The 13,681-nt window shown below is 34.9% G+C and overlaps 1 protein-coding gene across 1 annotated transcript; it reads right to left on the minus strand.

Annotated features, from left to right (window-relative positions):
• Nucleotides 1–138: 138 nt before the first annotated feature.
• LOC128552875 (kinesin-like protein KLP2) lies at nucleotides 139–10,264 on the minus strand (the record flags this gene model as incomplete). The annotated part of the gene is made up of 4 exons (XM_053533946.1): nucleotides 10,105–10,264; nucleotides 2,775–3,002; nucleotides 778–913; nucleotides 139–264 (listed from the first exon to the last, which is right to left on the minus strand). Coding segments are annotated over exons 1-4 (558 nt in total), but the record flags the coding sequence as incomplete, so codon positions are not given.
• Nucleotides 10,265–13,681: the final 3,417 nt, after the last annotated feature.

A 13,681-nucleotide genomic window follows, 5' to 3' on the forward strand; every position in this document is an offset into this window, starting at 1 on the left:
CAAGCAGTTTCCAAAACAATGACTTTACATCAGGTTTTTTTCTACATTCTGCAAAAATACTGATTCCCCTCACCCCTCAAGTCACAGTCTTGACTTCTTCTCCTCTTAGTAAAGAAAAACAAACAGTGGCAACATTACCTTTCTGCTGGTGTCCTCATATATCTTGAGACGTAATGGATCCACTGAGGAGCCTAGCAGATCAAACAACTCTTCATTATATAACTCGAGAAAGGAGACCCGCACGGAGAACTCACATTCCTGTGACTGGAAATACAATATATGCTCCTTTTTTAAACATTTTTGTTCAAGATATGATGTAGTATAAATTGATAATGTTACAGTCATGCAGTCACTTAATATTACATACAAGGCCTCTTTCCACAATGACTAATTGTCAAGATAGATTTTTCATCCAATTGACGTGGGAAAGATTGTCTAGTCTGATTTTTCTTTATCAACAGTAACAAGGAAAAATTCCAGAATGAGGGTCATTTACAAAGTAATACAATATATTTGTAATGTTGAACTATGTGAGGTAGGGTTGGGGGCTGACTAAGATGGTGCACTGTAATGCAGCACAAAAATGATACAACTGCAAGATGTGCTATTATAACTATTATAGTACTGGCCTTACTGGCTTCAATGAATACACAGATTTTCTTTGTTTTGTTATATAGCTCAACAGCTCCAATGTTTAATTTGATGGTACATTGAATGACTGGAAATGTGATATAAAACAATCTTAACACTGGTATTTATAAAAGATCATACATGTACCTGGAGAGTATCAAATATATTAGCTAAAGCTCTAGGTATAATTCCTGTGAGAGGGTCCTGCTCCCATGTCAGCTCAGAGTTCTCTGACCTCTCACCTTCCATTGTAAATGTTTTACCAGTACCTGTCTGTCCATATCTGAAAATTCAATTAAAAAACATCACTGATTTGGAAAATTATTTGTGCAAGGATGTTAAGTATTCATTAGAAATATTGCTTCCCATATACATATATTGCAACATCTACTGTCAACAGGTACAAGCTACAATTGAGAAAATGGACTACATAAATATAAATAAAGTTTAATTACATGGAAGTTGTTTCAAAATCAAGGATTAAATTTTCTCACAAATCACTACAGAAAATAACTTAATTTTGCAAAAAATTATGAATTTTACAACCTAAAAATTCACATCATGGCTTTCTTTGTTTTCAATTTGAGGTTTGTCTCCTGAAACTAAAATCTTTATTGAAGATGTTTTGTTTCGTTTGTTTTTGTCACTTACATTACTGCAGTCAATTTACCTACCGGTAAACCAGGTTTCCTGGATCCTTTATCTTAATACATTACTTTTTTTTATTTATGTTGGGTTTAACATCACGACTATTTAAAATTGGCGTAATCGAAGTACTGCAGTCTTTCAGACATGATTGCAAGAATAATGATGATTTAATTGCAAAAAGAAAAATAGCTCTATTATGTCAATATTGGCGCATTTCATTCATAGTCAGGTAAAGTTATCGGATGAGCACAATGTCTCAGGCTAATTCTAACTGTATTAGTCAGGGTTTTTTTTCGGCCGTTTTTATAGCCGTTATTCGGCTATATTCTCAATGCCAAAAAGTATGTATTTTTCCCAAAATGAGTGCAAAAATTCCCAATCTACATTCTGAAAAAAATTTCATCAAAATTGCACAAAAATTGACCAAATTATGGACAACTTTGTAATGGAAGTATGTTAAAGAGGTTGTACAGTTTGAAACAAGTGTATGAGAAAGTGCTTAAACACATCCTTACTATATCCTATGGGACTAAATATTTCCCAATTTGGAACATTTACGCGTCAAAATTCCCGATTTTGGGGGTATTGGCTATGTTCCCAAATTAGCTAGAAAAAACCCTGTTAGTGCAGTATTATTTGTACATTTACTACGATCTAAAGTTAAATTATAAAATTTGAAGACAAAACAAATATTGGGAGAGAACTATTCACATATATTCTCATGTGCTTGTTCCTTCACGAACACCCTGAATAAACTTTGGTGAACAAATCGAGTCCGACTTCACACTGCGCTAAATGTTGTATGTTCATGCATATATTTGATAGCTGTTTTTCTACAGTTTTTTATGCAGAACATGTCAAATAACATTTCTGTTCACGAGATAAATGTATTACCAGTACAGCAAATTAAAATATTTCTTTCGTTTGTCATACTGTGAAGCTTATAATTTATGTTCATGTTTTAATCACTAATGATTACGCCTGTGTTCAGATGAGGCCGAGTTGGACGTAATATCAGACTGAAATGAAAGTGATAATTACATCACGAGGTGGACTACTGATGCCCCAACTCTCGATGCATTAAATAAATTGATCCTCAAAAAATCAATCCAGTTCCTATAATCTCTATTGGGATGGAGCATATGCTTGGAAAAAATCATTAGTTTTCTACAACAAAACAGTAAAAAATCTCCTTTTTTGTGTTATCAGCCTTTTTGAATTTTAAAATCAGTGTGTGCAAGTGTGTGCGTGTGTTCGTGTTTAACATCTTTTTCAGTGAGGGAAGACCAATGTTCACAATGAATCTACATGAAATTATTGAAGTTGATTAAATTTAAGGATACTCAACAAAAAAATGCTATTACATCTTCCATCAAACACTAGATTACAGATTTTCAAAATAAAATCAGTATGGATATAAATGTCTAGTGGGTGCTAGGTTTAGGTTTAATTCAAAATACAGTTTTACCTATTAAACATGTATGTCAGACACTTACGCAAATATAGTGCAGTTATATCCACTAAGGACCTCTGCGATGATAGGACTGACCACTGTCTTATAGACTTGCTGCTGTTTGGAATCCTGTGTGAAAACATGGTCGAAGGAAAATGTCTTTGTTGTTGGATTAATTCCAAGTCTTTCCTTCACGGTCACTTCCCTTTTTTCACTACTAGCATCTGCTACAGAGTATGACCCTTGCTTCCTCTCTGAGCTGTTAATTGGTCTGAAAGAAAATAATCAAACTTCTCTTATTATAGTAATAATTATACAACACAATCTATAACTCATATTCTTACATAATTATATATCTAAAACTTATCATGATTTCTATATTCAAATTATTATAATTAATATTGGATGGTCACCCTTTATTATATGTTTGAAATGAGACTTAGAGAGCAGACAAGGTTTACAGTCTTCCAGTAATTCAAGGGCCATAATCCAAGAGGGTCTGTGGCGATTTCGCTGGTTATTGGCTTCATCAGTTTTGGGGCTTTGATTGAAAGATTGTTTGCATTATAAAACAGCCAAAAACTTACTTACAATGGTTCTAGTCAAAATAATTCGACGTTCAGATTGTTTTATATTTGTGAATGGCAATCTAAACGTCAAAACTTTGAAGGACCAAAATAATGGAGGATGAATCACAGTACACAGTCACGTAAAGTTATTGGTTTTATCACTTGCGCATATTGGCGTGTATACACACTGTAAACGTTAATCGTATGCAGGACATACATAGGTTTAAATCACCAGAAAATTCGTAAGTTTGGATATTATTTGATATTTTTTAAATAAATCAATGAGGAATTGAATCCCCTTTTTATACATGTATGTTTTATTTGAATTTAAGGCCAATTCGTGAAATCATCGGCATTTTAACCTATAGCATGTAAAGCGTCGGCAGCGATGAAAATTTCATCGGTAATTGCTTCAACTATTTTGGTCTTTCGAGTCTTTGACGCGAGTGGGGATATTGTCCATATGAAAAAATTACCTCAATATTTCCTAGGATTGCGTCAAATTAGTTGGACTAATAATGGTTCCAGATCACATGTCAGTTGATAACATATTTCACCAGTATCATGATTTACCTGGCAACATCGTCGGAGAAAAAAAAGATGCCTACCTACCTTCCCAACCTCTTTTTTTTGGACAGGAGACCGGAAATGGACCCGTTTTTGGCCTATGCATATCTAGTTCTGGCTACCATAATTAACTGATGCTGTCTTAAAGTTTATTTTCTGATGGTCACGTTCATTCAGAGATCTGTAACTAGTTAAACTAGTCTAAACATCTCCGAGCTGAAAATCTTTAGCTAATTCATATAATTTTTTAAGTGGCCATGACCGTTGTCCACAACATAATTTGGGTGGTTGATCTAATTTACAGACAATGAGTATAATGTTCAGATTAGCAGATTAGGTTTTTCTTTAATTCTAATAGTCATTATAAATCATCAAAAAAAAAATTTGATAATAGCACATCTTTTAAAATAGATCCATATAGCCTTAGAATTGGCCTTAAATTCAAGTCAATTCACATTTTTAAACAAGAGGACCATGATGGTCCTGAATCGCTCACCTGTCCCCATATGACCCAGTTTTGAACTGAGTATGACGTCGTTTTTTTCTATTATTTGACATAGTGACCTAGTATTTGAGCTCATGTGACCCAGTTTTGAACTTGACTTAGATATTGAGATAAAAATTCTGACCAAGTTTCATGAAGATCCATTGAAAAATATGGCCTCTAGAGAGGTCACAAGGTTTTTCTATTATCTGACCTAATGACCTAGTTTTAGAAGGCACTTGACCCAGTTTCGAACTTGACCTAGATACCATCAAGGTGAACATTCTCACCAATTTTCATGAAGAATTCATGAAAAGTACGCCTCTAGAGAGGTCACAAGGTTTTTCTATTAATTGACCTAAGGACCTAGTTTTTAAAGGCACATGACCCAGTTTCGAACTTGACCTAGATATCATCAAGGTGAACATTCTGACCAATATTCATGAAGATCTCATGAAAATTATGGCCTCTAGAGAGGTCACAAGGTTTTTCTATTTTTAGACCTAATGACCTAGTTTTTGATCACACGTCATCCACTTTCGAACTTGACCAAGATATCATCAAGGTGAACATTCTGACTAATTTTCATGAAGATCCATTCAAAAATAAGGCCTCTAGAGAGGTCACAAGGTTTTTCTATTTTTAGACCTAATGACCTAGTTTTTGACCGCATGTGACCCACTTTCGAACTTGACCTAGATATCATCAAAGTGAACATTCAGACCAACTTTTATGAAGATCCATGGAAAAATATGGCCTCTAGAGAGGTCACAAGGTTTTTCTATTTTTAGACCTAATGACCTAGTTTTGGACCGCACGTGACCCATATTCGAACTTGACCTAGATATCATCAAGATGAACATTCTGACTAATTTTCATGAATATCCATTTAAAAATATGGCCTCTAGGGAGGTCACAAGGTTTTTCTATTTTTAGACATAATGACCTAGTTTTTGATTGCACGTGACCCACTTTCGAACAGGGCCTAGATATCATCAAGATAAACATTCTGACCAATTTTCATGAAGATCCATTGAAAAATATGGCCTCTAGAGAGGTCACAAGGTTTTTCTATTTTTAGACCTAATGACCTAGTTTTTGATCGCACGTGACCCACTTTCGAACATGGCCTAGATATCATCAAGATGAACATTCTGACCAACTTTCATGAAGATCCATTGAAAAATATGGCCTCTAGAGAGGTCACAAGGTTTTTCTATTTTTAGACCTACTGACCTAGTTTTGGACAGCACATGACCCAGTTTTGAACTTGACCTAGATATCATCAAGATGAACATTCAGACCAACTTTCATACAGATCCCATGAAAAATATGGCCTCTAGAGAGGTCACAAGGTTTTTCTATTATTTGACCTACTGACCTAGTTTTTGATGGCACGTGACCCAGTTTCGAACTTGACCTAGGTATCATCAAGGTGAACATTCTGACTAACTTTCATGAAGATCCATTGAAAAATATGGCCTCTAGAGAGGTCACAAAGTTTTTCTATTTTTAGACCTACTGACCTAGTTTTTGATCGCAGTCGACCCAGTTTCGAACTTGACCTAGATATCATCAAGATTAACATTCTGACCAACTTTCATAAAGATCCCATGAAAAATGTGACCTCTAGAGTGGTCACAAGCAAAAGTTTACGCACGGACGCACGCACTCACGGACGACGGACGCTGCGCGATCACAAAAGCTCACATGTCACATAGATAAAAAGGTGATAGGTCAAATCCAGTAAATTATAGGCCAATCAGTAGTCCTAAATGGCACTACCTCTGATGCCATCCCAGTATCATCAGGTGTCCCGCAGGGGTCTGTACTGGGTCCCCTGCTCTTCCTAGCTTACATAAATGACCTCCCACAAAACATCAGTTCCAAAGTCCGTCTGTTTGCAGATGACACGGCAATATATCTAACATTGTCATCTGCAGACCAATCTGTCACTCTCCAAAATGACCTAAAACTTCTTGAAAAATGGGAGTTGGAGTGGGATATGGAGTCCAACCCCTCCAAGTGTCAAGTGATCCACGCCACTAGAAGGAAACATCCTATCCCTACCCAGTATTACCTACATGGAGTCCAACTTGAATCGGTCAGCTCCGCTAAATACCTAGGCGTGGATATCTCAAATGACCTATCATGGGACAATCACATAAATACATGTAGGTCAACCAAAAAAGCTAACCAAACCCTAGGGTTCTTACGAAGAAACATTAAGGTCAAATCCCAACCCATTAAGACCATTACTTTCCAGACTCTAGTCTGACCCCAGCTTGAATATGCCTCCGAGGTATGGTTGCCCCACACCCAAACCCAGATAGACCAAACTGAAAGCATCCAAAGGAGAGCCGCCCGTTGGATCAAGACTGACTACGACCGTACTTCTAGTGTAACAGATATGCTACACTCCCTAAACCTTCGTCCACTGGATTTAAGGCGTATAGATTCTAGGTTATCACGCTTCTATAAGATTCATCATAATCTGGTTGCTATCCCAATCGTAGATTACCTTACCCCAATGACCCGATGTGTCCGCTATGGCCATTCCCTAAGTTATAGGTTAATTACTGCAACTACTGACTATTACAAGTTTTCTTATTTTCCGAGAACGGTGTACCATTGGAACCAACTTCCCCCCAGTGTCGCCCACCTCCCTACCCTAGAGCAGTTCAGTGCCGCAGTTTGCAGCCTTGAACATGTCTCGCCCTATATAGGTGGTACACTAAGTGTCAAAGTGGTACATAAAGTGTCTGGTACATAAAGTGACTGGTACATAAGGTGTCGCACCCTCTCGCCCTAGTTACAGTCATTCAATCAGTTCCGACACACGTTATGCATTTTTGCTTCAAATTCTACACCTGCTATGGAAACACTTCTTTTTCTTAAATGGAATGAAAGACGATTATTTCAGCTACAATTTAAGCCCAACTTGAACAAAATTGAGCATTCAAAAGTATGCTAACTCCGTATGTAAACAACACATCCAGTTCAACTGGTTCCGTTACCTGTCAATCAGTTCCGATCTCGTATCTATTTATAGACCTCTTTGTGTTATCTGGGGGTCATCTCAAAGTAATTTTTAACTGTCATTTGTGACAGTCCAGAGGTGTTATCCACGAGCCTCTCAATTCATAACATAATTTCATGTAGTACATGTTCTGGGTGAAATAATTAAAAACCTGATAAAACTAATGATTTTATAATTTTAATATATTTAACATATCAACTGCTTTTTGACATGTAACAAACAGAAAAACAGTACAATTAACCAACAAAGTTATATAACTTGTTCATTAAATATCATCACATATATTTAGTAGAAAAATATATTAGGGAATTTTAAAAAGGGTTATGTGCATGTTACTGTCTTGTTAAATTCTATTTCCCATAGATATTTCTCTTATATTTGTCAAAGGTTTGAATACTGATGACAACCGTAGAAAGTTTAACTGAACCTTTACTTTCTATCACCTTCCTTTTTGGCTATAACTTTAACAGTTCATATGCATTACTGAAAGAAGCGCTTTTCTAAACATGTAATCTGTACATACTAGATAACATGTCGTGTCTATTCATTTTTATATTACATTAAAAAGAGTCATAAGCCTCTAGTAATAGCCACGATATCTTTGTCCACTCAGATTGCAGGAGTTATTGGTTCAAATCTATAGTCACAGATGATACCAGTATTTCCTTACCTAAAAGTGCTCTGCATTCAAGGAGAAAATGGCTTCATTTCATTCATAATATACAGTAGTTAGTGGTAAGGCAATATCAAGAGTAAGGTGTTATTAATATAAGCTGCAATCTAAGTGGAACAAATTAGTATAGACTTATTCATATTATTATAAAACATTAATTGTATTAAAAAACAGCTTAAAAGACTTTACAGTCTTAACTGCAGGACTCTACAAAGTGCTGATTTCTCTGAGCTTTTCCGTGATCTACCGAAAGTGCATCTGGCTGGCTATTGTAGCTGCAAATATAAATAATATCATACCAAGAGTTAAATGGAATATTTCAAATATCAAAAAAATGCCAACTAGGGATATGCAATGCAGCATTGTATTTTCTTTTCAACTTGAATTTTATCTTACACATAATGTTAGTCTACTGAGCATTTATACTGTGTGTCACATGATAACTGATGTCATTAAAACCAGGCTACACTAATAACATAGAGGCTGAAAATATATACACACACAACTTTTCTGGTAAATGAGTCAAACAGTCAGGGGTGTAACTGTTTTAAGTTATGTAACCTATTTCAGTTACTTTTTCAAGTATTTTATAACCTGTATTAGTTATAAAATATAGATAACCCAGGTAAGTTATTCAAAAAAAGCCTTTTTGCTGTTCTCACAAAGTGACCTTTAAAGTGTAATTAGTAGCAAACTGTGGTTAATAAAATTCTCTTTTAGTCTGATCATGGCCTGATGAGCATAATGGGATATTAATGGGATATTAAGAGTTTTATAGCTTTAAAACCATTTGCGTAAGACTTTATCAGCCTTGCGTAAAAGAAATTACTGCATAGCTGGAAAGATAAAAGACCAAGGATTCAGGAAATGATTGCATTAGTCACATTCACAATAAGGAATTGACACAAGAGGGCTTTGTAATATTTGATGATAACTGAAACAAGTTATGAAAGTAAACGCAATAACTCAAATGGGTTATAAAAAGTGATAACTTGAAACAGTTACACCCCTGACTGTCAAATGACATGACCAGGTCCTTAAGTGGTTGCTAAGTTAACATACTTTAAAAATGTGATTGGAATAATCATATAGAGTCTATATGACTTATGATTAAAAATAGATTCTATTCTGTTCTAATCTATTCATCAGACAGCATGTTTTTTAACAGTAAATGTTAAAAGACAAAATAATACAGCACAACATAACTTCCATAAGAATATTATAATATATATTTTGCATGTGGACTGAGTTTAATGACCAAAGATATCCATTGAACAGCAGAGCATGCTACAAAATAGCACTAAATACAGCGTGTGTGACAAGTAAAGATAACGTCTATACGGCCCCCAACATATATAGCACATGTACCGGAATTGATTAGCGAGCGGCCTTTAAATGATGCTGTTTTACTCTCTTAAATGAAACTGCCAAATCATATTGACGAATGTTATCAATAGAATGAATATAAATACACAAAATGATACCAACCTGTTGGTATTTATGTTTTTAGAATAAAAGAAATAGCTCTCCAACTTTCAAGCTCCTCAGAACCTCCATCGAAGAAAACGCAGCATCCATAACCTCGTTTTGAACTGCAAGTGCTTGTTGACCCATATTTTATACAAGTTTTGTAAACATGCGTTCGTTTGGCGAGGAAATGGTTACTTTATATGACCCAATAGCAAAAATAGAGTTTTTGAACATACTGACACTGTGCCAAGCTTAGTTTCAGAAAGTGTGTCGGAACTAAATGAATGCCGGAACTGATTGAATGACTGTATCCTGCTAACTCAAGTTTTAACTTTTTATTTCACCAAAGTTATTTTTTTAGTTGCTTCCACTCTAATTTATTTATTACTATATTCTTTCTCTTTACGATTTTGACGCGCAAAACGTCTACGTCCCCGCAAGGGGTTCGACGGTTATGGAAGATAGAAAGCCTTTCAGTTTCAAAACACTGTTAAACAGCGTCCGGGTCATCCTTAATCTTTGTCCTATTCGCAACAGATAAGCTTTAAATATATTACAATGCCTCGGTACCTTAGTCTCACAGCAACTTGAATGTGTTGATTCTCCTGCTTATCTTTGACTTTGGGTAAGGGAGGCATTTTCAATTCTTATTGAACTTTGTCGTCCTTCTCTCCTTGTTGATATCGGAAGTGCTTTCGAATTTCGTGCCCGTGAAAACAATTGACCAATCATTTTAGTTCATTTTGTATAACGCAATTTGATTGGTTCATTCAAAATCTTATAATACCTCCACGTAACAAAAACTACAGAAAGCAAAATCTTGGTAATTCTTGAAAAACTCGGCCAGTGTTTTGAAGAACAGTATTTTGATATTGTTTTTCCCCACATGGTATCAAAAGTAACTATAATATGTATGAACCACAAACTGCCATTTTTCAACATAAAATAGAGTATCCATCATGTCCATCATTGTCTTGTTAAAAATAGTTCAATTCCATTTGATAAAATGAAAATAATATTAGTTATATACAATATAGAGATAAATAAGGACAAATATGCACAGTTTCTACTAGCATGAAAATAGCTTTTCTGTAAAATATGTGTTGAGATAATTTAATTTCTTTTTTTTTCGGCAAGTAGATCTAGTATAATCCTATTTCAGTAAAAAATATTAGATCTATATGGTTAAATGTTTTTTTATTTGGTTTTCACGATTGATATGAAGTTTTTAACCAAAAGTTTAAATAGAATACAATATAATACAATTCAAAACCAAATCCATATCACTCAGAAATTCTTCTCCTTTTAGTTATTTTAGTCACAGGGCAGGACATCTTCTCCACTCTTCAGATTTTGGAATGATTGTTTATCAGATGAAGCTCTATCTGGCACCTTACTGACATGGATTATGACAAGCAGATCGGTATGCAAAAGCAAACTTGTAGCTAAACAGGGAGTTTTCAAGGACACATCTGTGAAAACTTATATAACATGTTACCAGACATGCGCTGAACTCCTGCAGAGACAGGTGTTTGATGTAACATGTCATGATCAGACTCTTTAAGTCACTTCCATTAAAACGGTATATAATGTGACTAAATATTATTCATACAATTTATACGAAGAGAAAATCTACCAGGGACATTTTGACCTTAAACTTTAATTGAATAGCGTGTACTCTGATACACTTTAAACTGTTTTTATAATATATACATATCAAAGTTAATACTGAATTATTTATAAAATGAGAAATTAGTATTGATTTAAAAAGGCGGAATAATTTGTCACGTGTACATATAATTATCTATTACATTTTGTATTTTAGAAATAAATTGTTAAACAGGAAAGTCGCGCGATTTCTTCATGATTTCACACTTTACAATTTCAAACGTGAAATCATGAAATATGAAGTAATGAACTTCATTATTTCACTCTTGACATCTTCCCGATATTTAATTTTTTATATAAAACAAGACATCGTCAAGTCCGAAATCTAAAAGTATGAAATCACGAACTTCACGATTTCACACATCAAGATTTCACATTTTATAAAATAAATCGTGATTTCGTGAAGAGTGAAATCGTGAGGTTCATATTTTCATACATCACGACTTCACGTCTTTTGGACAAAAAAAATCATGCAGTCATGAAGTGTGAAATCGTGAAATTCATGATTTCGTACTTAACAATTTCAAGTTTTTGGTTGTGAAGGGAGAAATCGTGAAGACACTACTTGTCTTTCGTTATCAAATGGCTTCTTTGAACAATGAAATTTAAAATAAATAATGAAATAAAACATAAGTTATATGCATAAGATTATAAATCCGTTGAGACAAAAACAGTATTTAATCCGTTGAGGCAAAAACAGTATTTTCACAATTTGTGGTCGTTGATACGCCATATCAAACATGTATATTACCTTTATCATTTATATGTATGATTATGTATTCGTTAACATGTATTTACACCATGTAAACTGTGACTCTGAATAAAAGTATTGACTTGACTTGAAACATGCAGAACCAGATTTTTATGAAATTCTCCACAATCAGTTGTTTTGTCACGTTTAAGGGCTCCAGAACAGGCTAGTTTGATCATAATGATTTAAAAATCGGCAAGAAACGAGCCCTTTCAAATATCAAAACATGCACATGACCATGTTATACCTTCAATAATTTTAACAATCTACGACGATGAAACGCAAAACCGAGTGTGAAGTAGACATAGGACTGATGCATGCACATATCCGTAGAGTTCAAAATACCATAGAAACCCATTTACCTGATGAAAAAGCAAGCGAACGCGCGATAGTTTTAAGAAATAGCCGCCATTTTGCAAGTTTGCTTGCTTGAAATAAACAAAGAAGTATAAAATACACAGAATGGCAACTGGCTGTAATCTCGCGTGAGCTCGTGTCAGAGCGTGATTCGGCGTTATCTTACTAAAAACAAACATCGGCGAGCATGCAGTTACAATTTGTACCTTTAAAACTACATTTAAAATACATGTTAGCTTCTAAAACAAATTAGTTTAATGAGAAATGGTCTTAAGACACGAAGTACAGGGGTTTTTTTGCTATCGAAAGAAGCGTGGTCATACGGTGATAATTATTTTACCGATGAATAATTGCTTTCGCATACAAAATGGCGCGTGGAGAAAGCGCCACTTCCGGTAACGAGATCTCGTTTTTTTGTCACGGGAGGTTGGCGAGATTTGCTCTATATGCCTTTCAAGTTGCCAATCTATTTATTGTATAGCTCTTTGAAATAAATATGCAACCACTTCACGCCCTGCCACTTGATAGCGGGATCATCAATTGTAAACACTAACAAACATTTTGGTGTATAACATGGCTTGTTGCAATCCCTGTACCTGTCCATTATTTTCTAGAACCTGGGTTTTCCCCCTACCATATATAAAATATTTCTTGCATACCAGACGGGGATTTCCGGTATTTTCACCAGTGCTGGAAAACCTCGGGATGTAAGATGGCTCTCGTGCTGTAAATGTAAAAACCCAATACCTTGATAGTTCCGTTTTGTTCTTTATAGTATATTTCTCGATTCAAAAAGCATAAGTTTACTCATAATACATAACGTTACGCTGCAAGTGATAAAACAAACCGGAACTAAACATTGTTCTTTGTCTTTGAAACGTCATGACGTCTTTCCTGTTTACGGACGTTGATTTCCCGCACTTTGTTTAAATATACGCTGCTGTAAGTAAATAGTTCTAAAAAGAAAGTCATTCGTTTGATTTTATTTTTGAAATTATTTCTTGAATACGGTATGCAAGAAAAACTTTCTGTCACTGGCTGTAGGTGCAAATTCGAATATCCGGCTCTCGGGTAACTGTTTACGCGGTAACTCGGCGGAGCCTCGTTACCGCCTTAAACAGGTACCCTCGAGGCCGTATATTCCTATCTGCACCTACAACCAGTGAAAGAATCTTACATTGATTAGCGTCTGTTGAAGTTTACGATCCTTACCTATTTTTGGTTTAGATAGAACTACTTATTTATCGAGTACATACTTCAAAATTTACATATACATGAATATGGGATAAATATGGCCTACTTCCAAAATGAAGTGATATATGATAAAAATCTCATTAATTCTAAATCACTCCTCATATGCCTACCTATTAA

This window comes from Mercenaria mercenaria, unplaced genomic scaffold (genome assembly GCF_021730395.1).
Source record: "Mercenaria mercenaria strain notata unplaced genomic scaffold, MADL_Memer_1 contig_3251, whole genome shotgun sequence".
Classification (NCBI taxonomy): Eukaryota; Metazoa; Mollusca; class Bivalvia; order Venerida; family Veneridae; genus Mercenaria; species Mercenaria mercenaria.